General features: G+C 47.8%; 2 protein-coding genes across 5 annotated transcripts in view; both read left to right on the top strand.

The window, feature by feature from the left end:
- Positions 1–23,561, top strand: part of NECTIN4 (nectin cell adhesion molecule 4) — a 118,369-nt gene extending 94,808 nt beyond the window's left edge. The window contains exons 5-9 of the mRNA XM_081967824.1: positions 6,393–6,544; positions 9,111–9,258; positions 10,059–10,137; positions 16,187–16,348; positions 19,248–23,561. Coding sequence (XP_081823950.1) covers positions 6,393–6,544; positions 9,111–9,258; positions 10,059–10,137; positions 16,187–16,348; positions 19,248–19,526 — 820 coding nt within the window. The 3' untranslated portion in view covers positions 19,527–23,561. The remainder of the gene's footprint in view (positions 1–6,392; positions 6,545–9,110; positions 9,259–10,058; positions 10,138–16,186; positions 16,349–19,247) is intronic.
- Positions 1–25,892, top strand: part of USF1 (upstream transcription factor 1) — a 279,354-nt gene that overhangs the window by 211,827 nt on the left and 41,635 nt on the right. The gene's annotated exons all lie outside the window — the stretch shown is intronic.

The raw sequence follows: 25,892 nt of genomic DNA, 5'->3' as shown, positions 1-25,892 counted from the left end.
CATTGGGTTGAGGTTGGAGTTAGAGTTAGGGCTGGGGGTTGCGGTTGGGGTTAGAGTTAGGACTAGGGTTGGGGCATTGGGTTGGAGTTGGATTTAGAGTTAGGGCATTGGGTTGGGGTTGGAGTTAGAGTTAGGGCTAGGGTTGAGGTTGGAGTTAGAGTTAGGACTAGGGCTGGGGCATTGGGTTGGGGTTGGAGTTAGAGTTAGGGCTTGGGTTGGGGTTGGAGTTAGAGTTGGGGCTAGGGTTGGGGCATTGGGTTGGAGTTGGGGTTAGGATTGGGGTTAGAGTTAGGGCTAGGGTTGGGGCATTGGGTTGAGGTTGGAGTTAGAGTTAGGGCTGGGGGTTGCGGTTGGGGTTAGAGTTAGGACTAGGGTTGGGGCATTGGGTTGGAGTTGGGGTTAGGATTGGGGTTAGAGTTAGGGCTAGGGTTGGGGCATTGGGTTGGGGTTGGAGTTAGAGTTAGGGCTTGGGTTGGGGTTGGAGTTAGAGTTAGGGCTAGAGGTGGGGGTTGGGCATTGGGTTGGGGTTAGGATTGGGGTTAGAGTTAGGGCTAGGGTTGGGGTTGGAGTTAGAGTTAGGGCTTGCGTTGAGGTTGGAGTTAGAGTTAGGGCTTGGGTTGGGGTTGGAGTTAGACTTAGGGCTTGGGTTGGGGCATTGGGTTGGAGTTGGGGTTAGGATTGGGGTTAGAGTTAGGGCTAGGGTTGGGGCATTGGGTTGAGGTTGGAGTTAGAGTTAGGGCATTGGGTTGAGGTTGGAGTTAGAGTTAGGGCTAGGGTTGGGGTTGGAGTTAGACTTAGGGCTTGGGTTGGGGCATTGGGTTGGAGTTGGGGTTAGGATTGGGGTTAGAGTTAGGGCTAGGGTTGGGGCATTGGGTTGGGGTTGGAGTTAGAGTTAGGGCTAGGGTTGGGGTTGGAGTTAGACTTAGGGCTTGGGTTGGGGCATTGGGTTGGAGTTGGAGTTAGGATTGGGGTTAGAGTTAGGGCTAGGGCTGGGGCATTGGGTTGCGGTTGGGGTTAAAGTTGGGGCTGGGGCTGGGGCATTGGGTTGGGCATTGGGGTTAGAGTTTGGGTTTGAGATAGGGTTTGGGTTTGGTTTAGAGCTGGGGCTTGGGGCTTGGGGGGGTTGGGTTAGAGTTAGTGTTAGAGTTGGGACCAGGGGTTGGGGTTAGGGCATTGGGTTGAGGTTAGGATTGGGGTTAGAGTTAGGGCTAGGGTTGGGGCATTGGGTTGGAGTTGGGGTTAGGATTGGGGTTAGAGTTAGGGCTAGGGTTGGGGCATTGGGTTGGGGTTGGAGTTAGAGTTAGGGCTGGGGGTTGCGGTTGGGGTTAGAGTTAGGACTAGGGTTGGGGCATTGGGTTGGAGTTGGGGTTAGGATTGGGGTTAGAGTTAGGGCTAGGGTTGGGGCATTGGGTTGGGGTTGGAGTTAGAGTTAGGGCTGGGGGTTGCGGTTGGGGTTAGAGTTAGGACTAGGGTTGGGGCATTGGGTTGGAGTTGGGGTTAGGATTGGGGTTAGAGTTAGGGCTAGGGTTGGGGCATTGGGTTGAGGTTGGAGTTAGAGTTAGGGCTTGGGTTGGGGTTGGAGTTAGACTTAGGGCTTGGGTTGGGGCATTGGGTTGGAGTTGGGGTTAGGATTGGGGTTAGAGTTAGGGCTAGGGTTGGGGCATTGGGTTGAGGTTGGAGTTAGAGTTAGGGCTGGGGTTGAGGTTGGAGTTAGAGTTAGGACTAGGGCTGGGGCATTGGGTTGGGGTTGGAGTTAGAGTTAGGGCTTGGGTTGGGGTTGGAGTTAGAGTTGGGGCTAGGGTTGGGGCATTGGGTTGGAGTTGGGGTTAGGATTGGGGTTAGAGTTAGGGCTAGGGTTGGGGCATTGGGTTGAGGTTGGAGTTAGAGTTAGGGCTTGGGTTGGGGTTGGAGTTAGAGTTAGGGCTAGAGGTGGGGGTTGGGCATTGGGTTGGGGTTAGGATTGGGGTTAGAGTTAGGGCTAGGGTTGGGGTTGGAGTTAGAGTTAGGGCTTGCGTTGAGGTTGGAGTTAGAGTTAGGGCTTGGGTTGGGGTTGGAGTTAGACTTAGGGCTTGGGTTGGGGCATTGGGTTGGAGTTGGGGTTAGGATTGGGGTTAGAGTTAGGGCTAGGGTTGGGGCATTGGGTTGAGGTTGGAGTTAGAGTTAGGGCTGGGGGTTGCGGTTGGGGTTAGAGTTAGGACTAGGGTTGGGGCATTGGGTTGGAGTTGGGGTTAGGATTGGGGTTAGAGTTAGGGCTAGGGTTGGGGCATTGGGTTGGGGTTGGAGTTAGAGTTAGGGCTAGGGTTGGGGTTGGAGTTAGACTTAGGGCTTGGGTTGGGGCATTGGGTTGGAGTTGGAGTTAGGATTGGGGTTAGAGTTAGGGCTAGGGCTGGGGCATTGGGTTGGGGTTGGAGTTAGAGTTAGGGCATTGGGTTGCGGTTGGGGTTAAAGTTGGGGCTGGGGCTGGGGCATTGGGTTGGGCATTGGGGTTAGAGTTTGGGTTTGAGATAGGGTTTGGGTTTGGTTTAGAGCTGGGGCTTGGGGCTTGGGGGGGTTGGGTTAGAGTTAGTGTTAGAGTTGGGACCAGGGGTTGGGGTTAGGGCATTGGGTTGAGGTTAGGATTGGGGTTAGAGTTAGGGCTAGGGTTGGGGCATTGGGTTGGAGTTGGGGTTAGGATTGGGGTTAGGAGTTAGGATTGGAGTTGGGGCAATGCCTAGGGGGTTGTGTTGTGCTGTTGGGGGTTGGGGTTAGGGTTAGGAGGATTGGGGGTGGGGGTTAGGGTTTGGGGTGGGGGGTTTGGGATGGGGTTCGGATTGGTGTTGGGGCTGGGCTTGTAGGATTAGGGCCATGATGGCAAACCTATGGCATGCCAGCTGCTCTTCACCGCCTGAAAAGCTGCCATTTCCAAGACGGTCTTGGGGGCCGTTTTCACACCCGCCTAACAGCTGAAAAACGGCTTGAAAACGACCCCCAAAACAGCCAAAGACCAAAGCATGTGTGCGCACAGCCCGCTAGTCTTTGGGGTTTCTGGCCCTCCGGCAGGCCCACATGCACAGATGTTCCAGTTTGGGTACTTGGTGCCGAAAAGGTTCTCCATCCCTGGGTTAGGGAGGGGGCACAGCAGCTGCCCAGGCCGATGTTCCTCCGCCATGCTCCGGTGCTGCTGGCATGCGCGGTTGCAGAGTTTGGGTGGGGCCCAAACAGGTTTCAGCACCGGCTCTGCTAATCAGGTCCCCGTGGGAAAAGGGAAGGATTCCCTTTGATTTCAGCACCTCTGGTGGATGATGTCATCGCTCCCCCCTCCCCCCCCCCGTTTCTCTTCCCCCTATCACCAGACCCAACATGTCCCTGGGGTGGAGGAAGAGCCAGGCACGGGGAGGGGAGGAGAGCCAGGCGTATCTGTGCTTCCCCCCTGCGGTGACTTCCACCAGCCAAAACCACCACCCAGATCTCAGCAGAGGACGGGCAGTCCTCGAGTTACGGCCGTTCGTTTAGGGACCGTTCGGAGTGACAACCCCATTGGAAAAAAGTGACTTTTCACATATTACGATCTCCCGTGATTAAAATTCGGACGCTTGGAGACTGACTCACATTTACGACGGTTGCAGGGGTCATGGGATCCCCTTTTGCGACCTTCTGGTAAGCGGACTCAATGGAGAAGCTGGATTCATTTAACGACTGGGGAAAGAAAGGTCATAAAAGGGGGCAAAAGTACAAGGGCTGCCCGTAAGTCACTTTTTTTTAGCCCCACCGTAACTGGGAATCGTCACGAGATGAACGGTCGTAAGTCCAGGACCACTGTTCCTTTTTTATTTCCGAAAGGAAGGCGTCGTTTTTTACTCCGCCGAACAGCTTTGTCACCTTCCCCATTCCTCTATCGTTTCTCTGACCCTTGGAAGAAGTCGGGGACTCGTCCTGCACAAGTTTGGGCCAAAGCAGGAAAAGCAAAATATTTGCGTTTTGTGCTCATTTTTTACTTCATCGTTTTCGAACGGTTTCTGCCCAACGGTTGAGCCGAAAGCTGGTGGAGGAAAGAGCCCATCAATATTTAAAACAGAGGGTGGGACAAAAATACGGGCAAAAAGGAGTTGTGCAGGTTGCAGCCTGTTCGGTTGTGCTTAAGAAAACAAACAGACGGTGACCCTGGCGCATGTGTGAATGGGCATGCAAGGCTAAAACCTGGAGGATGGAGCATTAAGCGCTCGCCCCTAACTTGACCGTCCTGCAAGTCCCAGGAACAGGATAGTAGGATTTAACAAATGGAAGAACGGTGGAAGTCAGGGAAGAGGGAGACCCTCTGGCAGCTGCCCAGAAAGACTCACATCTGCTTAGCTTCTCGTCTTGTGTGTGTGTGTGTGTGTTTGTGATTGTGCTGCCTGTGAGGATTGCGGTCTTGCTCATTCTGAGCTGCCATGGCAGGCAGCTGTTGGTGACTCGGTCCAGGTTGTGGGCCTGGGTCGCCGGCCCCTTGTGGGGGTAAGGATGCTACATCTGCAACCTCTGGGGACGGGATGGGGTGTGTGGGGCCGAGAGGAGGGTGAGAGAAGGGGCGGCTGAGCCCTCGGCTGCAGAACGGGTGGGTGGGAGTCCTGAGCCCCCCCCCCCCCCCCCCGAGGCTGTGAAACAGACGGTTGGCACATTCGGGCTTGCGAGGTTTTGCTCAAGTGGACTCACAATAAAGTGGGAGGGTGTGGTTGTGTCTTCCTGTCTAGTTAGGCTGAGAAGAAGTCTGACACTGTAACATCTGGCCCAGCATTTCCCTTCTTTCAAATACTGAGTCCCTTCCTTTCCCCCTCTCCCTTCTCATTTCTCCCTGCCCTCCCCTTCCTCTCTCCCCCTTCCCTCTCCTCCCTTCTCTTCTATCTCCCTTCCCTCCCTTTCCTTCCCTTCCCCTCTCCTCCCTTCCCTTCTATCCTCCTTCTCTCCCTTCCCTTCCCCTCTCCTCCCTTCCCTTCTATCCTCCTTCTCTCCCTTCCCTTCCCCTCTCCTCCCTTCTCTTCTATCTCCCTTCCCTCCCTTCCTTTCCCCTCTCCTCCCTTCTCTTCTATATCCTTCCCCTCCCTTCCATCCCTTCCCCTCTCTCCCTTCTCTTCTATCTCCCTTCCCTCCCTTCCCTTCCCCACTCCACCTTTCCCTCCCCTCCCTTACCTTCTATCCCCCTTCTCTCCCTTCCCTTCCCCTTCTATCTCCCTTCTCTTCTATATCCCTTCCCTCCCTTCCCCTCTCCCCCTTTCCTCTCCTCCCTTCTCTTCTATCTCCCTCCCCTCCCTTCCCTTCCCCTCTCCTCCCTTCTCTTCTATCCTCCTTCTCTCCCTTCCCTTCTCCTCTCCTCCCTTCTCTTCTATCTCCCTTCCCTCCCTTCCCCTCTCCTCCCTTCCCTTCTATCCTCCTTCTCTCCCTTCCCTTCCCCTCTCCTCCCTTCTCTTCTATCTCCCTTCCCTCCCTTCCTTTCCCCTCTCCTCCCTTCTCTTCTATATCCTTCCCCTCCCTTCCATCCCTTCCCCTCTCTCCCTTCTCTTCTATCTCCCTTCCCTCCCTTCCCCTCTCCTCCCTTCCCTTCTATCCTCCTTCTCTCCCTTCCCTTCCCCTCTCCTCCCTTCTCTTCTATCTCCCTTCCCTCCCTTCCTTTCCCCTCTCCTCCCTTCTCTTCTATATCCTTCCCCTCCCTTCCATCCCTTCCCCTCTCTCCCTCCCCTCCCTTCCCTTCCCCTCTCCTCCCTTCTCTTCTATCCTCCTTCTCTCCCTTCCCTTCTCCTCTCCTCCCTTCTCTTCTATCTCCCTTCCCTCCCTTCCCCTCTCCTCCCTTCCCTTCTATCCTTTCTCTCCCTTCCCTTCCCCTCTCCTCCCTTCTCTTCTATCTCCCTTCCCTCCCTTCCTTTCCCCTCTCCTCCCTTCTCTTCTATATCCTTCCCCTCCCTTCCATCCCTTCCCCTCTCTCCCTTCTCTTCTATCTCCCTTCCCTCCCTTCCCCTCTCCTCCCTTCTCTTCTATCTCCCTTCCCTCCCTTCCCCTCTCCTCCTTTCCCTTTTATCTCCCTTCTCTTCTATATCCCTTCCCTCCCTTCCCCTCTCCTCCCTTCCCTCTCCTCCCTTCTCTTCTATCTTCCTTCCCTTCTATCTCCCTTTCCTTCCCCTATCCTCCCTTCCCTTCAATCTCCCTTCCCTCACTTCTCTTCCCCTCACCTCCCTTCCCTTCTCCCTTTCCTCCCTTCCCCTCACCTCCCTTCCCTTCTTATCTCCCTTCCCCTTGCCTCCCTTCCTTTCTATCTCCCTTTCCCTCCCTCCGCTCTCCTCCCTTCCCTTCCCCTTTCCCTTCCCTTTCCTCTAAGCTAATCTTCTAAGTCCAGCACGTTCCATGTTGCTTTTTCCTTCTGACCTTCTCTGCTCTCCCCCCAGGCTCAACGAGCCTCTTCCCGTGGGAGTGATGATCAAAGGGGACACCTTGCTGTTCCAGAGGCCCCTCAAGACTGGAGACAACGGGATTTACATCTGCCGAGTGTCCAACAGCTTTGCAGCCAAGGAAGTGAGGGCTGCGGTGGGCATCAAAGGTGGGTTCAGACGGCAACATCTGGGATTGTCCGTGGGCCTTCCCATCTTGTATGGTTTTCATTACTGAGAAAATCAGGCATGAATAGGTGCCGGGGTTCCAAGTAGCATCAAAAATTAAATCAGAGTTGGAGGCAAAGTATTGCTCAAAGTTCCAATTTATGAAGAGAGCCATGCTGGGAAACATCTGGGAAAACCCGAATCTGAAAGCTTCCCGGTTTTCCCCACCCAGTTGAAAGTTCAGGATCTTGCCCCCCCACACCCACCAGTCCATCCCATGGTCCAACCTCCCACTGCCACGCTGGCAGCTTCCACCCATCCAGTTCCGGTCAGGTGCAGAGACAAAGGATGACCTTGGCTTTCTAGAAAGAATGTTGTTATGGCTACCTATCATCTCACTCCTTACAATCCCGTTTTCCCACCATAGAAAATGCGTAGTAGAATAATAGAAAGTGTGGCAGGCCAAAGACCCAAAAGAGAAGATGGCTGCAGGCCCGACAATCGGGACAGTTCCCATTTGCACTGTCCCAGTAGCGACCGGATGAAGAATATTTGAAGCGGGCAAAGGTACAATTGGCTCCGTGGAATCATCCTTCCTTCCCTGCTTGAACGCATCAGCACTTAGACTTGTATCCCATTCTTCACAGTCCTTCTACAGCCCTCTCTAAGCAGTTTACAGAGTCAGCATATTTGCCCCCAACAATCTGGGTCCTCATTTTACCCACCTCGGAAGGACGGAAAGCAGAGTCAACCTTGAGCCGGTCAGGATCGAACTCCTGACTGTGGGCAGAGTTTGCCTGCAATATTGCCTGCAATATTGGAAGGAACGAAGTTTGCCTGCAATATTGGAAGGAAGGAAGTTTGCCTGCAATATTGGAAGGAAGGAAGGAAAATAGCAATAGCACGTAGACTTATAAACTGCTTTACAGGGCTTTCCCGCCCTCCCTGAGCAGTTTACAGAGCCAGCCTCTTGCCCCCAACAATCTGGGTCCTTGTTTAACTGATCTCAGAAGGACGGGAGGCTGAGTCAACCTTTAGGAGGAAGATAGGAAGGAAGGAAGGAAGGAAGGAAGGAAGGAAGGAGAAAAAGAATAGCAATAGCACTTAGACTTATATCCCGCTTCACTGTGCTTTACAGCCCTCTCTAAGCGGTTTACACAGTCAGCCTCTTGATCCCAACAATCTGGGTCCTCCTTTTACCCGCCTCGGAAGGACAGAAGGCTGAGTCAACCTGGAGCCAGTCAGGATCGAACTCCTGACTGTGGGCAGAGTTTGCCTGCAATACTACATTCTAACAGGAAGGAAGGAAGGAAGGAAGGAAGGAAGGAAGGAAGGAAGGAAGGAAGGAAGGAAGGAAGGAAGGAAGGAAGGAAGGAAGGAAGGAAGGAAAAGGAAAGGAAAGGAAAGGAAAGAAGGAAGGAAGGAAGGAAGGAAGGAAGGAAGGAAGGAAGGAAGGAAGATAGCAATAGCATATAGACTTATATCCCGCTTCACAGTGCTTTCCCGCCCTCTCTGAGCAGTTTTCAGAGCCAGCCTCTTGCCCCCAACAATCTGGGTCCTCCTTTTACCCGCCTCGGAAGGACGGAAGGCTGAGTCAACCTGGAGCCAGTCAGGATCGAACTCCTGACTGTGGGCAGAGTTTGCCTGCAATACTACATTCTAACAGGAAGGAAGGAAGGAAGGAAGGAAGGAAGGAAGGAAGGAAGGAAGGAAGGAAGGAAGGAAGGAAGGAAGGAAAAGGAAAGGAAAGGAAAGGAAAGGAAAGAAGGAGGGAGGGAGGGAGGGAGGGAGGGAGGGAAGGAGGGAGGGAGGGAGAAAGGAAGGAAGGAGGGAGGGAGGGAGGAAGAAAGGATGGGAGGAAGGGAGGGAGGGAGGAAGGAAGGAGGGAGGGAGAAAGGAAGGAAGGAGGGAGGGAGGGAGGGAGGAAGAAAGGATGGGAGGAAGGGAGGGAGGGAAGGAGGAACCTATACTTATATACCACTTCCCAGCCCTCTCTAAGTGCTTACAGTCAAATGCAATGATTCACTTAACAACTGTTAAATGTTGGGCTCAATTGGGGTCGTAACTTGAGGGCTACCTGCATTTAGGAGGGTTACAATTTCCTTGTGTGATGTGCTCACCATTTGCGTGTGAGAGAGAGAGAAAGAGAAGGAGAGAGAGAGGATGGGAGGGAAAGAGGGTGGGAGAGAAAGAAGAAAGAGAAAGAGGGAGGGGGAGATAAAATGAGTGAGAGAGAGAGAAAGAGGGTGGGAGGGAGAGAGTGGGGGAGAGAGAAAGGGTGAGAGAGAAAGGAGAGAGAGAGAAGGAGGGAGGGAGAGAGAGAGGGAGAGAGAGAGAGAAAGAGAAAGAAGAGAGAGAGAAAGAGGGGGGAGACAGAGAGAGTGAGAGACAGAGACAGAAAGAGAGAGAGAGAGAGAGAAAAAGAGGAGAGGGGGGGGGGAGAGATATATACGTATATTTTCAGAAACCGAATTAAATATATATATTTAATTCCATTTAACTATGTCCGATATTATATATATATATATCTTGGCCCTTCAAAATAGGCTCCTGTTTTCTCACCTGCAGAACTCCCAGCACCACAGGTGGATGTGGTCTCCATCTCCATGATCGGGGTGGCCGTCATTTCGGGGGTCTTGCTCAGCCTCCTGATCCTGGTGGTCATCCTCATGACTTGCTACCACAAGCGGAAAACCAAGCGCATCACCAAGAAATAGTAAGCAACGGTTGCAGGGATGCTCGTGTTGGTATCCTCTCCTCTCATGATCGACCTCGTCTTACGAGAAGGTTGTGAGAACCGGTCTGTCTGATCCTTCGGTTGTCAGGATTCCGAGTAATGCACTCCTCCTCTCCCCAGCCACCTGTTGGAATGACCTTGGTTCCCGTGGGAAAATGTTTTGCTTCGACTAAAAAACCTCAGCTTAACTATTCCCCTTCCCCTGTCCCTTCTTCTACTGTGTGACACCCTGAAGCCTCAAAGATGGACTCAGTCAGGTCCGCCTCAGGGTTGACATCGATCATCATCCTTGAGTTGGAGGTCCTCCAAGGGATGAGGAAGGACCTTGGGTGGCGGAGGAGATCAAGGGTGGGATGAAACATCAGAGGGAAGAGGGATGGATGTATATTTTGATATGGCAGAAGATGGTTTCTGAACGTGGGACAATGTTGGTCAACCTTGGGCACTTGAAGATGGGTGGACTTCAACTCACAGAATTCCCCACCCAGCCATGCCAGAGAATTCTAGAAGTTGAAATCCATCCAACCTTCAAGTGCCCAAGGTTGAAAAATACTCTTCCAGGAGTCTGGAAGTTGAAGTCCATCCATCCGTGACGTCGATTCACATTGGGAGTTGAGGTTCCACCCATTTTCAAGTTGTGGACTTCCACTCTACGTTCTGGGGAGGGTAGCCAACTCCTTCTTCTGGAGACAGGACCAGGAAACTGAGTCCACGGTTGGGCCGAGAGGCATTTTCGCCAAGCTCACACCCTTAGTACCTCCTCTCCTTCTCCTTGGCAGCGAGGAAGAACTGACTTTGACCCGGGAAAATTCTATCCGGCGCCTGCATTCCAGCCACAGCACGGACACCCGGCACCAGGTAAAACCTGAGGTGTGATGGTGGCGGCAAAGTGTGAAAAACACAAAGGTTGGGTTGTGACTTGTGGAGGAAAGTTCATTGCCTTCAGGGTGGATTCAGGACTAGCCATAGAACGTAAAATCACAGGTTTGGAAGGGACCTTGGAGGTCTTCTAGTCCAACCCCTTTGCTCAAGCAGGAGGCCCTTACAGAATAACAGAGTAGGAAGGGACCTTGGAGGTCTTCTAGTCCAACCCCCATTCCTCAAGCAGGAGATCCTTAGAGAATAACACAGCTGGAAGGGACCCTGGAGGTCTTCTAGTCCAACCCCCATTCCTCAAGCAGGAGGCCCTTACAGAATAACAGGGTTGGAAGGGACCTTGGAGGTCTTCCAGTCCAACCCCTTTCTCAAGTATGTCACTTCAGACAGGTAACTGTCCAGTCTCTTCTTTAAAACCTCCAGTGATGTAGCACTGACAACTTCTGGTGGCAAGCTGTTCCACTGGTTAAATTGTTCTCATTGTCAGGAATAACAGAAGTTAGAAGGGACCTTGGAGGTCTTCTAGTCCATCCCATTGCTCAAGCTGGAGACCCTATGCCATTCCAAGCAAGTGGCCGTCCAGCCTCTTCTTGAAAGCCTCCCGCGATGGAGCACCCACAACTTCTGGTGGCAAGCTGTTCCACTGGTTAATTGCTCTCAATTGTCTGGAAATTTCATCCCATTATTGGACTTCCATGGGGATGTGACTAAGAGGAAGGGCATCTTGATGGTAGCAATCCTAACTGGCCCCATTTCTGGCCAGGGAGGGGCCATTTAGCAATTACAGCTAAAACTTTACTCAACCCAGGTTGGAGTTGTTTTTATTTTTAATTTTCACATCCTGCCCTTCTTTTTCATGCACTGAGTCCCATCAATCTATTCTGATTGATGGATTAAGTCCCCCAGCGCCCCCTACTGGATGCAAGTGGGAAAAACACGCACCTAGAAAGCATTTCCAAGAAATAAAATGTAAACAGAGAAAATTATTTGTACGAAAATATAAAATTGGGATTGTTGAAACGCCACCCCGAGAACCCATCAGAGGAAATAAATAAGCAAGGGCAACAACAGAAAGGAGGGGGAATGAGGAGGGAAAAGAAGAAAGGGTGAAGCAGAGAAAGTAAGGGAGGGTAAGAAAGAGGAGGAGGGAGGAGGAGAGGGGAAGAAGAAAGGAGGAAGGTGAGGAGGAAAGAAGAAGGCAGAGAAGAGGTTGAGAAGATGGAAGGAGAAAGGTTGTTGCAAAATAAGATGGAGGCATGAGGTGGCAAGAAAGTGACCCAATGTATGAGAGAGGGGGGGGGGAATAGAGATAGATAGATAGATGATGATGATGATAGATAGATAGATAGATAGATAGATAGATAGATAGATAGATAGATAGATGATAGATGATAGAGAGAGATGATATAGATAGATAGATAGATAGATAGATAGATGGAAGATAGATAGATAGATAGATAGATAGATAGATAGATAGATGATAGAGAGAGATGATATAGATAGATAGATAGATAGATAGATAGATAGATAGATAGATAGATAGATAGATAGATAGATAGATAGATGATAGATAGATAGATGGAAGATAGATAGATAGATAGATAGATAGATAGATAGATAGAGATGTAGATAGAGATAGATAGATAGATAGATAGATAGATAGATAGATAGATAGATAGATAGATAGATAGATAGATGGTAGATAGATAGATAGATAGATAGATAGATAGATAGATAGTAGATAGAGAGAGAGAGGATAGAGATAGATGATAGATAGATAGATAGATGATAGATAGATAGATAGATAGATAGATAGATATAGTAGATAGAGATGATAGATAGATAGATAGATAGATAGATAGATAGATAGATAGATAGATAGATAGATAGATAGATAGATGATAGATAGATAGATGATAGATAGATAGATAGATAGATAGTAGATAGAGAGAGAGGATAGAGATAGATAGATAGATAGATAGATAGATAGATAGATAGATAGATAGATAGATAGATGATAGATAGATAGATAGTAGATAGATAGTAGATAGATAGTAGATAGAGAGAGAGAGGATAGAGATAGATGTAGATAGATAGATTAGATAGATGATAGATAGATAGATAGGTAGATAGGTAGATAGGTAGATAGGTGTGTGTGTGTGTGTGTGTGTGTGTGTGTGTGTGTGTGTGTGTGTGTAAAAATGAGTACAGACATTAATGATGAATAGACTAATGCTAAATAGCAATTATAAGAATGTATATCTATGGGTGAATTTGAAAGGGAAAAATAAAAAAAAACTTTTAAAAAAGAAAGCATTTCCAGGTATTTTCTGCAGAGGAAACCCCACAAATCCAGCTAAAGAAGAGTGTGCAAACTCCAAGCCATAGGAAAGGAGTGAGAGCACACCCAAAATTAGGACAAGCAGCTGTCACCTTTGCGAAAGCACCTCCAGGTTCCATTCTCACTTTATAGGGCTGACTTCGACATGGGGAGCTGAGTGGGAGAAACGGTGGCTCCCTTGCCTTGGGCATCTAATTTTCTCAGTACTTCTGAAGCCCTTCGGAGCATGATGGCAAACCTCTGGCCCGTCTGCCAGAGGTGGCACGCAGAGCCCTCTCTGTGGGCGCCTGCACCATCACTGGTGTAAAAAACAGGCCATATTTTGAGCCATTTGGGGGGCTGTTTTCAGGATGAGAAACGGCCTGAAAACGGACTAAAAAATGGACCAAAAAAGCCCCTCAAACAGCCTGAAAACACCCCCAAAAACCAGGCATGTGCACACCAGCCAGCTGGTCTTCAGGTTTCTGACCCTCCAGCGTGCGCGCATCCTCACGCATGGACGCATGTTCTGGTTCGGGCCCTTGGTGCCCAAAAGGTTCACCATCACTGCCTTAGGACCATGATGGAGAATCTATGTCAGATGTGCCAGAGGTGGCACGCACAGCCGGCATCAGCTGATCTTTTGGTTTTTGGCGTGCTAGCCAGCGGGCGCTGGAGCACCGGAAAATGGCCTGAAAGCAGCCAAAACCCAGGCCATTTTTCAGGCTTTTTTCATGCTCTTTTTAGGCCAGGGGTGTCCAAAGTTGGCAACTTTAAGACTTGTGGACTTCAACTCCCGGAATTCCCCAGCCAGCTCTGCTGGCTGGGGAATTCTGGGAGTTGAAGTCCACAAGTCTTAAAGTTGCCAACTTTGGACACCCCTGTTTTAGGCCGTTTTCCAGGGCATTTTCTGGCTGGTTTTGAGCCATTTTCAGGCTGTTTTTACGCCATTTTTCACACTGTTTTCAGGCCACTTTTGGCCTGAAGAACAGCCTGGAAACAGCCCCAAAGTGTCCAGAAAACAGGCATGCACATGCCGGCCAACTGGTTTTCGGGATTTCGGTGCTTGGCCACTCGGTGCTGAGAAGGTTTGCCATCCCTGCCTGAGGACATTCCTTTAATGCCGGGCTGGTTTGATCTGAGGGCTTTGGGGAGTCACCCCAGGAAAAGGAGAGGCCGGAATGAGAATTCGGTTCCGTTTCTATTGAGAATTCGTATTGATGGCCACCCATCTGGTTCCCACGACCCTGGGTGGCTAAGCACCCGTTCGAAACCTACAAAGATGCCACGCCTCCAAGCAATATTCTGTGTAGAACTGAAGAAGCTTTTTGGGTGAGAAGTGAAATGTTTCCAAAGGGAAAAAAGTCCAGTTGCCTTTCGAAAAAGCACCTGTGTGGGATAAAACCTACATAGTTAAGTCTGCATCATTGAACCTTGTGGGAAAGGACTTCATGCCAACGTAGCATCTCTCGTTTTCGAGAGCCACCTGTCTTCCCGGGGTAGGAGGCAGGAATTGGTTTGTTTATAAGGTGACCAACTTTTTTACAATGAAAAGGAGGACAAATAAATTGCAAAAAAATATATCGTAAATAAAAGAAATATTGTATTCATTGCAACAATAATACACTAAAATATGATATATGCATAATAAAAAACATTTGCAACATTTTATATTGTAATTATGCTTTCATGCCTGTTAATTATTATTTGAATGAGTACTTTTCCATTGAATTAATATTTTTTGTCAATGTATCATCTTTTAACAATATATTAGAAATATCTGAACAAGAAATATCCTTCATATTGAATTTTATGGCAAGTGCTGCAGCTAGAGTATCAACATTCAATCTCGATTTCTCACTTGTCGAAAAATCATTGGCAATTGAAAAAAACTCTTTCAACAGCTGCATTAGTTCCAGGGCAGCACAACGTAAATTGAACAAGTATAAATAAATGTTCACATGGAATATGTTCATTTTTGAAATGGCTGAAAATATCCACCCATCTTTTATCAACTTCAACATGTTGATTTTCCCATTGAATTAATTTTCCAGAATTTAAATGTACATTCAGTCTTCTAATTTCTTCAAAGAGACAATTGTCGTCTATTTTAATGTCTAGCATTTCTTTAGATAAAAATTCAACACAAGATTCAGTATCTGTTCAATATACTTGCGATGAAGTAAAAAAAACACCATTAAAAACTGTTTAATAAAATACGTCACATAACGCGCAACAGATTAGCCTTCAAATATAAAAAAGGAGGACATGTAGGAGGACACTTTTTGAGGGAGGACAGAACTTACAAAAGAAGGACTGTCCTCCCTAAAGGAGGACGGTTGGTCACCTTTAGTTTATTCCAAAGAAGGACTCTAGGAGAGACTAGAAGACCTCCAAGGTCCCTTCCAACTCTACTATTGTATTGTATCTTCCCATGGAGGAGGAGGTCACCAAGAAGACTATTCCCCAGAAGGCAGGACAAGACACAACAGATGGAAGTAACAGCTAGAAAGTTATCAGAGAGAAGCAACCTGGAACTAAGGAGAAATTTCCTGAGAGTGAGAACAATTAATTAACCAATGGAACGATTGGCTTCCAGACGTTGTGGACTCTCCATCCATGGAGGTTTTTAAGAAGAGACTGGACAGCCACTTTGGAAGGGTACAGTCCCAAATTGCAATCCAACAGAATAAGAGAGTTGGAAGGGACCTTGCAGGTCATCTAGTCCAACCCCCGGCCCAAGCAGGAGACCCTACACCCTTTCTGACAGAGGGCAGGCCACTCTCTTCTTGAAAGCCTCCAAGGATGAAGGTCCTGCAACATCTGAATAATAGAATAAGGACAGATTAACAGAATTGGAAGGGACTTCATAGGTCATCTAGTCCAGCGGTCACGCACTGGTGGTCTGGGAGAAAATGTTGGTGATCCGCAGAAAAGTTATTTGCATTTTTATATTACACTACGGTAAATACTATTTATCTTTTTTTTAAAAAAATCGTATCAGTGGTCTGTGAGATTTAAAATTATGAATGTAGTGGTCCCTGAGGTCCGAAAGGTTGGTGACCCCTAATCTAGTCCAACCCCACTTCCAAGCAGGAGACCCTACACCATTTCTGACAGAGGGCAGTCCAGTTTCTTCTTGAAAGCCTCCAGGGATGAAGCTCCCACAACTTCCGAAGGCAACTTCTGTTCCATGGGTTGATGGTTCTCCCTGTCAGAAAATTCCTCCTTATCTCCAGGTTGAATCTCTCCCTGGTCGGTTTCCATCCATTGTTCCTTCTCTGGCCTTCAGGGGCTTTGGAGAATAGCTTGACCCCCTAACTCCTCTCTGTGGCAGCCCCTCAAATATTGGAAGATGCTCTCCTGTCTCCCCTGGTCCTTCTCTTCCCTAGACTAGCCAGGCCCAGTTCCTGCAAGTGTTCATCGGATGTTTTAGTCTCCAGGCCTTTGATCATCTTAGATAGATTCAGAGTTGGAAGGGACCTTGGAGGTCTTCTAGTCCAGCCCCCTTTGCTCAAGCAGGAGATCCTTATAGAATTACAGAGTTGGAAGGGACCCTGTAGGTCATCTAGTCCAACCCCACTTCCAAGCAGGAGACCCTACACCATTTCTGGCAGAGGGCAGTCCAGTTTCTTCTTGAAAGCCACCAGGGACGAAGCTCCCACGACGTCTGAAAGGAGCTTCTCTCCGTTCTGTCTCTCTGTCCTTCAGATCGAAGAAAACCTCCCGCTGAGGTCGGAGAGCCGGCAAGGGAGTTTCCGCGGGGACAGCCTGTGCCGGGAAAGCCTCAGAGCAGATAGCCTGTGCCGGGAGAGCAGGCAGGGCAGCTTCCGGACAGACAGCTTCCGGGAGACCAGCCTTTGCTCAGTGATGGTGAGTGGAGTCAAGCAAGGAGGCAGCCTCGGGTGTCTCCGCTGCGTTGCTCAGCTTTACAGGGCCAGCAGATTCTAAGATCCTCGCATTTTCACTCGTTTTTTTTTCAAACATTGAATTAATTATGCTGACTAATTTATATGTATATTAACTCGTCAAGTATGGTAGTAATCCTTTTATTACCTATTTCCTCCCTCTACTGGTTGCACACTATTATTATTATTATTATTATTATTATACGATTGTATCACAGCGGCCAGTTGTTTCACCGGATTTGGCATTGATTACTAGTCGGGCCCCACCCAGGGACCTAGGACATCGTAACGTATTTTCGTAATATGTGTGCGGATCCAAGCAGTGCAGCTTTTTGCATTTGACTGATGGTGATTTTGTCAAGTTTTAACTGTTTTAAATGGAATTCCAGTGCTTTTGGAATAGCACCCAGTGTGCCGATTACCACTGGAATTACCACTGCTGGTCTGTGCCATAATCGTTGGATTTCGATTTTTAAGTCCTGGTATTTCGCGATTTTTTCATATTCCTTCTCGGCGACCCTGCTATCACCTGGTATTGCGATGTCTATGATTGTAACCTTATTTTTCTCAACCAGTGTGATGTCTGGTGTGTTATGCGCTAGTATTTTGTCTGTTTGTATACGAAAATCCCACAGGATCTTGACCATCTGATTTTCGGTGACTTTTTCAGGCTTATGTTCCCACCAGTTTGTTGTTGTTTTAATATTATAATTTTTGCGCAAATTCCAGTGGATCATTTGTGCCTCTGAATTGTGCCGCAATTTATAATCAGTCTGCGCGATTTTTTTACAGCAGCTGAGTATGTGGTCAACAGTTTCATCAACTTCTTTGCAGAGTCTGCATTTGGCATCATCAGAGGATTTTTCAATTTTGGCCTTAATGGCATTTGTTCGGATTATTATTATCATTATCATTATCATTATCATTATTATACGATTGTATCACAGCGGCCAGTTGTTTCGCTGGATTTGGCATTAATTACTAGTCGGGCCCCACCCAGGGGCCTAAGACGTCGTAACGTATTTTCCTAATATACACGCGGATCCAAGCAGTGCAGCTTTTTGCATTTGACTGGTGGTGATTTTGTCAAGTTTTAACTGTTTTTAATGTAATTCCAGTGCTTTTTATTTATTATTTATTATATTATTATTATTATTATTATTATTATTATTATTATTATTATTATTATTATTATTATTATTATTATTATTATTATTATTATTATTATTATACTTTATTCATTAAACATGAAACTCAGCCAACTGAACATTCAAAAATGCATCATAAATACCAGTGACTGGTGCTAATGGTTGATAGGGGTTGCTACCAGCACCTTCTTAAAATATACGATGTTCCGAGCAGCGCAGTTTTTTGCAGTTCCGCTGGTGTTATTGCAGGAAGCTGCAATTTGTGGATGTGTCTTGTAAGATTCTTGGACAAGGTGCCAAGTGCCCCAAAGACAATGGGTATCAATCGGTTCTATTCTTTCAGTTTTTTCCATTTTTCCTCGCTGAATGGATAATATAGCACATTTTTCAAGCCCAAAGTTGATTTTGATGTCACTGCTGAACAGTTGAACTGTGCTGAGTATTGACTTAAGTTCAGTGGGGCTTTTCACATACATTTTTTAAGTCATCCATATATAGTAGGTGGTTTATCTTGCCAGGTTGGCTTGAGATTTGGTATCCCAGTTTCGTGTTTCGTAGGATTATTGTCAGTAGAATTAATGCAATGTTGAACAGTAGCAGTGAAAGTGAATCCCCTTGGAAGATTCCTCGTCTGATGTTGACTTCACCAATGTTCTCTCCATTTGCTGATAGAACTGCTTTCCATTTTTGCATATTTGCTTTCAAAAAGCAAATTATTATTATTATTATTATCATCATCATCATCATCCCCCTCTTCTTCTTCTTCTTCTTCTTCTTCTTCTTCTTCTTCTTCTTCTTCTTCTTTCTTCTTCTTTTTTTTCCTTTTTGCGAGTGCACTGCGTTCTTTTGTACCAGAGACAAATTCCTTGTGTGTCTAACCACACTTGGCCAAATAAAATATTCTATATTCTATTCTGTTCTGTTCTATTCTATTCTATTCTATTCTATTCTATTCTATTCTATTCTCTATATTCTATTCTCTATTCTCTTCTATTCTCTCTTCTATTCTCTCTTCTATTTTTATTCTATATTCTATTCTATTCTGTTCTGTTCTCTATATTTTATTCTCTATTCTCTATTCTATTCTCTGTTCTATTCTCTATTCTATTTTTATTCTATATTTTATTCTCTATATTCTATTCTCTATTATATTCTATACCCTATTCTATACTCTATTCTATTCTCTATTATATTCTATATTCTAATTTTATTCTATTATTCTATATTCTATTCTATTCTCTATATTCTATTCTCTATTATATTCTATTCTCTATTCTAATTTTATTCTATTATTCTATATTCTTTCTATTCTATTCTCTATATTCTATTCTCTATTATATTCTATACTCTATTCTATATTCTACCATATTCTGTTCTATTTTATATTCTACTTTATATTATATTCTCTGTTCTGTTCCGTTCATAGTTTTCCAAGCACACACAATTTTGCTTGCAATGTAGCCTTTAAAAAAGACACCATATCACCTATAACTGTCTCTATTTCGTAAGAGTGAAAAATGGCCATAAGACCCTTTTTTCAGCCCCATTGCAACTTCAGACGGTCACTAAGCTAACTGTTATAAGTCAAGGACTGCTTGCCATGTTTCCAACGCTTGAGCTCCTGTGGCTGGAGTTGGGACCTCCTCCCACCCCCAATCCCACCCCTCCGCCCCATTTCCTCTCAGGTGACCCCCCTCTTCCTTTTGTCCCGTTCAGGGAGAAGATGCCGAGGGACGCAGCTACTCAACCTTGTCCACCGTCCGGGAAATAGAGACCCAGACCGAGCTTCCCCCGCCGCCCCCGACTCCGGTCCCAGAAGATCAGACGGAGGAGAAGGAGAAAGAGAAGGAGAAAGAGAAAGAAGAAGAGGAAGAGCGGAATGACGAAAACAATATCAAGCAAGCAATGACTCACTTTGTTCAAGAGAATGGCACCCTCCGTGCAAAGCCCACCTCCAACGGCATCTACATCAACGGACGGGGACACCTGGTCTGACGCTCGTCCATCTCCCGGCCACATTCCCAGGTCCGAGCCAGCTCTGAGCCCTCATCCTAACTGCTTGCTGGGGCCTCTGTTTGGGGAAGGGGGAGGCCAAGCGCCCTTGAGACTCAGGTCCTCTCCTTCTGAGCCACCCAGCCCCAGGCTGCCCACCTTGGGATCTCCTGAAGGCCCCCTTCCTTGTTCCCAGGACTTTGGCCAATGTAGAAGCCAACTTCTCCTCCAGCGTGGAAGAGAGATCCTGAAGGTGCTCAGAGAAGCCACTTCAGGAACTGGGAGACTCCCCTTTCCCTCCCACCCCAACTGGCCTGGGCTTCCTCTTTGTGCGAATTCATTCTGGAGTCTCTTGTGGCCAGGTAGGACTCAGGTTGTGGGGATGGACAAAGCTTTGGAGAAGGACAAGTCAGACCCTTTAGGGCTCTTCAGGTGACTTGGCTGGGCTCAGGGACAAAACCATGCAAACTCTTGCATCTTTTATAGTAATTATGGCACTTACTGTTGTCGTTGTTGCGATGGCCCTTGGTCCATCCTGGGCAAAAGTTCCCACAGGCCACCAGCAGTTCAAAAGATGAGCTCCATTTTAATTATTATTCTTATTTGTATTATTAATGCGAACTGGGCAAGGAATGTTTCCACTATAAGCTTCAAGGGCTTTCCAGAAAATGCTGAAGAAAGAATCTGGAGACCCAACTGAAGTCCTATTTCCAGACCTTCTACTAGGTCAACGACGCTGAATAATGTGCTTTTGCTCGCCCCGATGAAGGGCACCATGGATCCAGTGGTCCTCCAACCCCTAAAGCCATTTAGAGAGTCCAACACACATCCAACCAGTGTCGTCCCATCACTGGGGACCAAGAAGGCTGGGCCACCCCATCATCAATGATCTTCAAGTCCCTTCCGTCTCTTTATTTGTATTTCTTAGCATGCTGTAACTTTGAATATTTCTAAAGCTAACCAACACTGATGGAAATGGGTATGCGAGACAAGGGTGTGACCCTGAGGACAGATTTTGTGACTGCGTCAGCCATTTTGAGCAGCGGTTTCACAACCTTAGCAACAGGAAGAAGGGTGGACTTCAACTCCCAGAATTCCCCAGCCAATATGAGAGTTGAAGTGCGCACATCTTAAAGCAGGGGTGTCCAAACTTGGGAACTTTAAGACTTGTGGACTTCAACTCCCAGAATTCTGGGAGTTGAAGTCCACAAGTCTTAAAGTTCCCAAGTTTGGACACCCCTGTCTTAAAGTGTACTGGCTGTGGGGGAGTCTGGAATTTGAAGTCCGCATTTGATATTGAATTTGAAATCTATCTTAGCAAATTTAAGACTGGTCGACTCCCAAAATCCCCTAGCCAGCATGCTTTAAGAGGAGTAGCAAATAGCAACAGCCCTTAGATTTATATACCGCTTCACGGTGCTTCAAAGCCCTCTCTAAGCGGTTTGCAGAGTCGGCCTATTTGCCCCCAACTATCTGGGTCCTCATTTTACCCACCTCGGAAGGACGGAAGGCTGAGTCAACCTTGAGCCAGTGAGAATCGAACTGCTGGCAGTCGGCAGAATTAGCCACTGCATTCTAACCACTGTGAAAGGTAGGTACTGTAAGTCGGTAGGAAGGAAGGAGGGTGGGTGGGAGGAAGGAAGGAAAGAAGGAAAATGGCAATAGCACTTAGACTTATATTCCGCTTCACAGTGTTTTTACAGCCATCTCTAAGCGGTTTACAGAGTCAGCCTCTTGGCCCCAACAATTTGGGTGCGGCATAAGTGGCTGGGGAATTCTGGGAGTCAAAGTCCACCCATCTTAAGCTAAGGTTGACAAAATACTGATTTCGAGTTTTTAGGGAATTGCAAAACTTCCCTTTGAGTTCTCTTTGAATAGACTTAAAAAGTACGTTTCTTAAACACCAACCCTTTTCTGATTAGTATAGTTTAAATCAGGGGTGTCAAACTTGATTTCATTGAGGGCCACGTCAGGGTTGTGTTTGACTTCAGGGGGTCTGGAGTGGCCAGCTCATCACCACTCACGTCATGTAGTAGCCCAAGCGCTCTGCTCCGTTTTCGGCTGTGACGGCCTCCTGCAGCCCTCTGCCAGAGAAAAAGGAGCAGAGGTCTCGGGCTACTACTGGCAGCTCGAGCCAGTCCTTCACTGTTTCCAGGGTGGCCCCATGAGCCAGGTTTAAGCCCCTGGTGGGCCAGATCTGGCCCCCGGGCCTTGAGTTTGACACCCCTGGTTTAAGTCTTCTTGTGCGTGCTACTACTACACCTCGTCTTTCAAATTTGCAAAGAGGTGCAACCGGGCTGAGCAGCTGCCTCCTTTAGAAAACTTTCTGCCCCAAAGTGGAGGTGAAGGGACCCACAATATCTGGGGTGGATGAGGCGACAAATTGGATGTACCACAGCTCTGAAGGCAGAATCAGATCTGGTATGGGGTCCAAATGCCTCAAACTTTCATTGGTTTTGGACCTTCTGGGTCCCAGTGGGACCTTCTGCTCGGACCCTCATTGGGTCAATGATGTGAAGACTCACTACATCTCAGATTGGCTCATTCAGACATGCAGTTCCTGGAGCTGCCGCAACTGAGCTAAGAAACCCAACCCAACCCCTTCGAACCTGCTACAAACTTAGCTTTGTCTTTTGCCTCCGGGAGTCTCCAACGTACGACCGCCATTGAGCCCAAACATTTATGTTGCTAACTGAGAAATCTGTTAAGTGTGTTTTGCCCCCTTTCGCCACCTTTCCCGCCCCGTTGTTAAGTGAATCCCTGCTGTTGTTAAGCTAGTAAGATGGGAGTTAAGGGAATCCCGCTTCCCCATTGACTTGGCTTGTCACATGGTCGCAAAAGGGGATCACAGGCAGTGACGGCTTTCACATTTTGTTACCACCAGTTAGCCCCGCATGTGCCCGCCTTCCACGCATGCGCCCGGCCTCAAAAAAGGTGCCTAAATAGGACAGCGTTGAACCGGGATGCGTGGGCAGGCCCACCTGTGATTTCTGGTACTGGTTCGGATGAACCGGTCCAAACTGGCTAAATATGACCTCTGATCACATGACCCCGGGGAACCAGTGGTGGGTTCCTACTGGTTCGGCCCAGTTCAATCGAACCGGTAGCGGTTCCTGGAACCGGCAGCGACCCAGGCTGGCCACGCCCCTGAAACGGTTCCTGGTCACCGCCATCACCGCCGCCATCTTGCTTTTTTAGTTCTGCGCATGGGCAGAACAATTTTAATTGAAGTGTGCATTCGCCCAGAGGAAACCACCACTCCCCCCCCCGTATGCCGGGACACTTCGCCCGTTGTAAATATGAGTCAGTTGCCAAGTGTCCGAATTTTGATTGCGTGGCCAGGTGGAGGTTGCAAGAACGAAAAACAGTTGTAAGTCACTTTTTTTCGGTGTCGTCGTAATTTTGGCTGGCCACTAAATGAGCTGTCAAAGGCTACCTGTAATAGGTTCATGAACCAATAAGCTACAGAAGTGAACTAAGTGGGTTGGGTTTGCACAACGTGCCAAACGGAATTAAGGTCACCGCAAATTTACACAAGTTTTTAAGTGATTCCTTTCACCATGTTGGACAAATCCCGAGAGCGAAAGGAAATTCTCTAAGGGTCAATTTGCAAAGAAATCTTGATTTTCCTCCAAACACGATAGAGAATTTGAGGGGTCCAAAACTTCTATTTTAATTTCTCCCCCCCCCCTTTCCTCTGAATCTCACAACTATCGCAACGGGACTCTTTGGGAGTGAATTCAACAGACTCCAGGCCTTCCGAAGCCTTTTAAATATGTATTAATATTGTTATTAGCCTTTTTTTTTTTTAAAGTATGAGCAAATGAGCAACTGTCTTTCTACGATCTGTAAATGTCTTTGTACATAGGGGAAAAAAGCCACGTATGTATGTCTCCCTGTATATGTGTGTGTGTGCGTGCGTGTGTGTGTGTGTGTGTAAAATACTCTGTAAGTGTGTATAGAAACGGGACTTGGGTTAGGCCCTGTCAGGTGTAACATGCACTGCTGGTTTTGTAAATAAATTGCACTTTTGCCATCCCAGAATTCTGCTTTTTGCTAAATACACAAATCTTGAGTTTCTCTCTACTTCTCATCTAAGCGACCATAATGGATAAGTATGAAAACTAGCATTGTATGTATTGAAGAAGTAACAGTAAAGGTTCCCCTCGCACATATGTGTTAGTCGTTCCTGACTCTAGGGGGAGCTGCTCGTCTCCGTTTCAAAGCCAAAGAGCCAGCGCTGTCCGAAGACGTCTCCGTGGTCATGTGGCCGGCATGACTCAACGCCAAAGGCGCACAGAACGCTGTTCCCTTCCCACCAAAGGGGGTCCCTATTTTCCTACTTTCATTTTGACGTGCTTTCAAACTGCTAGGTTGGCAGAAGCTGGGACAAGTCACGGGAGCTCACTCTGTTACTCGGCGCTAGGGATTCGAACCGCCGAACTGCAGACCTTTCTGATCGACAAGCTCAGCGACTTAGCCACTGAGCCACCACGCCCCTTGGAAGAAGTAGGAAGGTTCAAATGGTTTCCAGTTTTGTTTTATTTGAATCTTTGCACAAGTCCAGAAAGTGTAACTGTGCAAATGTGCACATTTCTCTCAAGCTTAGGTGTCAGTTCCAGGAAGTCTGGGAGTTGAAGTTCACACATGCTGCAATTGCTATGGTTGAGAAACCCTGGTGTAAAAGCAGGGACTTCCAACTTTGGCAGCTTTAAGACTTGTGGAGACTTCAACTCCCAGGAGGATCTTTTCTAGAAAGCCTCCAGAATTCTGGAGTCCACTAGTCTTAAAGTTGCCAAGTTGAAAACTCCTGGTCTAAAGTGTTCTCACAAGTTGGTAAATCACAGATGTACACAAGTACCTAGTAGGGAAATTCTGCTTATCTTTGGAAGCCTCCTACAAGATCACAAGACAATTGTTGTCAGAGATGCTCAAGGCAAGAGGTATTTGTTGTGGCCCATCAGAGGAGTGGGCCCATCAGAGTGAGGAGGTTGGGGAGGAAGATGGGCCAGTCCTGAAGTCCGGGGAAGGCTCTGAGGAGGGCTCTGTGTCGGAGGCAGAGAGGGGGCCAGGGCCATCTGACAGTTATCAGCTGCCTTCAGAGTCAGACATCAATGAGGCGGAAGAACAGCTGGAGCCTGTTCCCAGTGTGCACATGCGCAGAGCTGCCAGACGAAGGGAAGAGCTAAAGAACAGGGGGCAACTTGGGAGTAAGGCCGCAGGTGGACGATGAATGGCCCCTCCCAGAGGAAATAAAAGAGGAGCAAAAGGGGAGTGGAGTTTGCAGGAGACCATTAAGTTCGCTTCATTGGCTTGTGACCCTCCGAAACTCCTGACCAAGTTCTGCAGAGATCGGCCTGGCAGCTCTCCAAGCCAGATGAGGTCTGTGACTGTAAATCCTCCCTTGAAAGACTTTGCTGGAGGGGAATGAGCAGAATCCACAGTCAATTAATAAAAGGGGTTTTTGGCAAGGAGTTTGCTTCATGCTCTTGGGAAGCCTCGGTCAGAACAGTATTTCTCCTCTGCCACCCACAAAGACCATAAGAAATCCTCACCGCATCCTTTCTTCAGCCAACAGGTGGAGAAGCATCGGCGTTACCATCAAGCTATAGGTCTTAAGTCACCTAACATTTCATAAAAACCCATTTGCGAAGGTATCAGGTAGAATAACAGAGTTGAAAGGGACCTTAGAGGTCTTCAAGTCCAGCCCCTCACTCACGTAAGAGGCCCTATCAGACAAACAGCTGTCTGATCTTTTTCTGGGAAGCCTCCAGTGATGGGCACATCCCCAACCTCTGGAGGCCAGCGGTTCCACTGGTTAATTGCCCTCATTTTTAGAAGTAACAGAATAACGGAAGCTGGAAGGTCCTTGGAGGTCTTCTAGTCCATCCCCTTTGCTCACGCAGGAGACCCTATACCCGTGATGGCACACAGAGCCCTCTCTCCGTTGCCAGCTGCTCTTCTGGTTTCCGACCAACTGGTCTTCAGGAGTGCAAGAGCGCCGCAAAACAGCCTGAAAATGGCCCAAAAATGCCCCCAAAACAGGGTGTTTTTCCAAGCCAAAAATGGCCTGAAAACAACCCCCAAAATGGCCCCAAACCAGGCATGTGTGCGCCATCCAGCTGGTCTTCATTGGGCATGGACACATCCACATACATACATGCACATCTCAGTTTGGGCACTTGGTGCCAAAAGGTTTCATCATCCCTGCCCTAAACCATCCCAATCAAATGCCCATCCAGCCTCTTCTTGAAAACCCTCCACTAACGGAGCCCCCACAACTTCTGGTGGCAAGCTGTCCCATTGGCCCATTGTCCTCATTGTCAGGAAGTTTCTCCTTCGTTCTAGATTGGCTCTTTCTTCAATCAT

Source organism: Natrix helvetica (assembly GCF_964273705.1).
Source record: "Natrix helvetica genome assembly, chromosome: 16".
NCBI lineage: Eukaryota > Metazoa > Chordata > Lepidosauria > Squamata > Natricidae > Natrix > Natrix helvetica.
The sequence above is the reverse complement of the archived record's forward strand: the minus strand, read 5'-3'. Positions and strand labels throughout refer to the sequence as shown.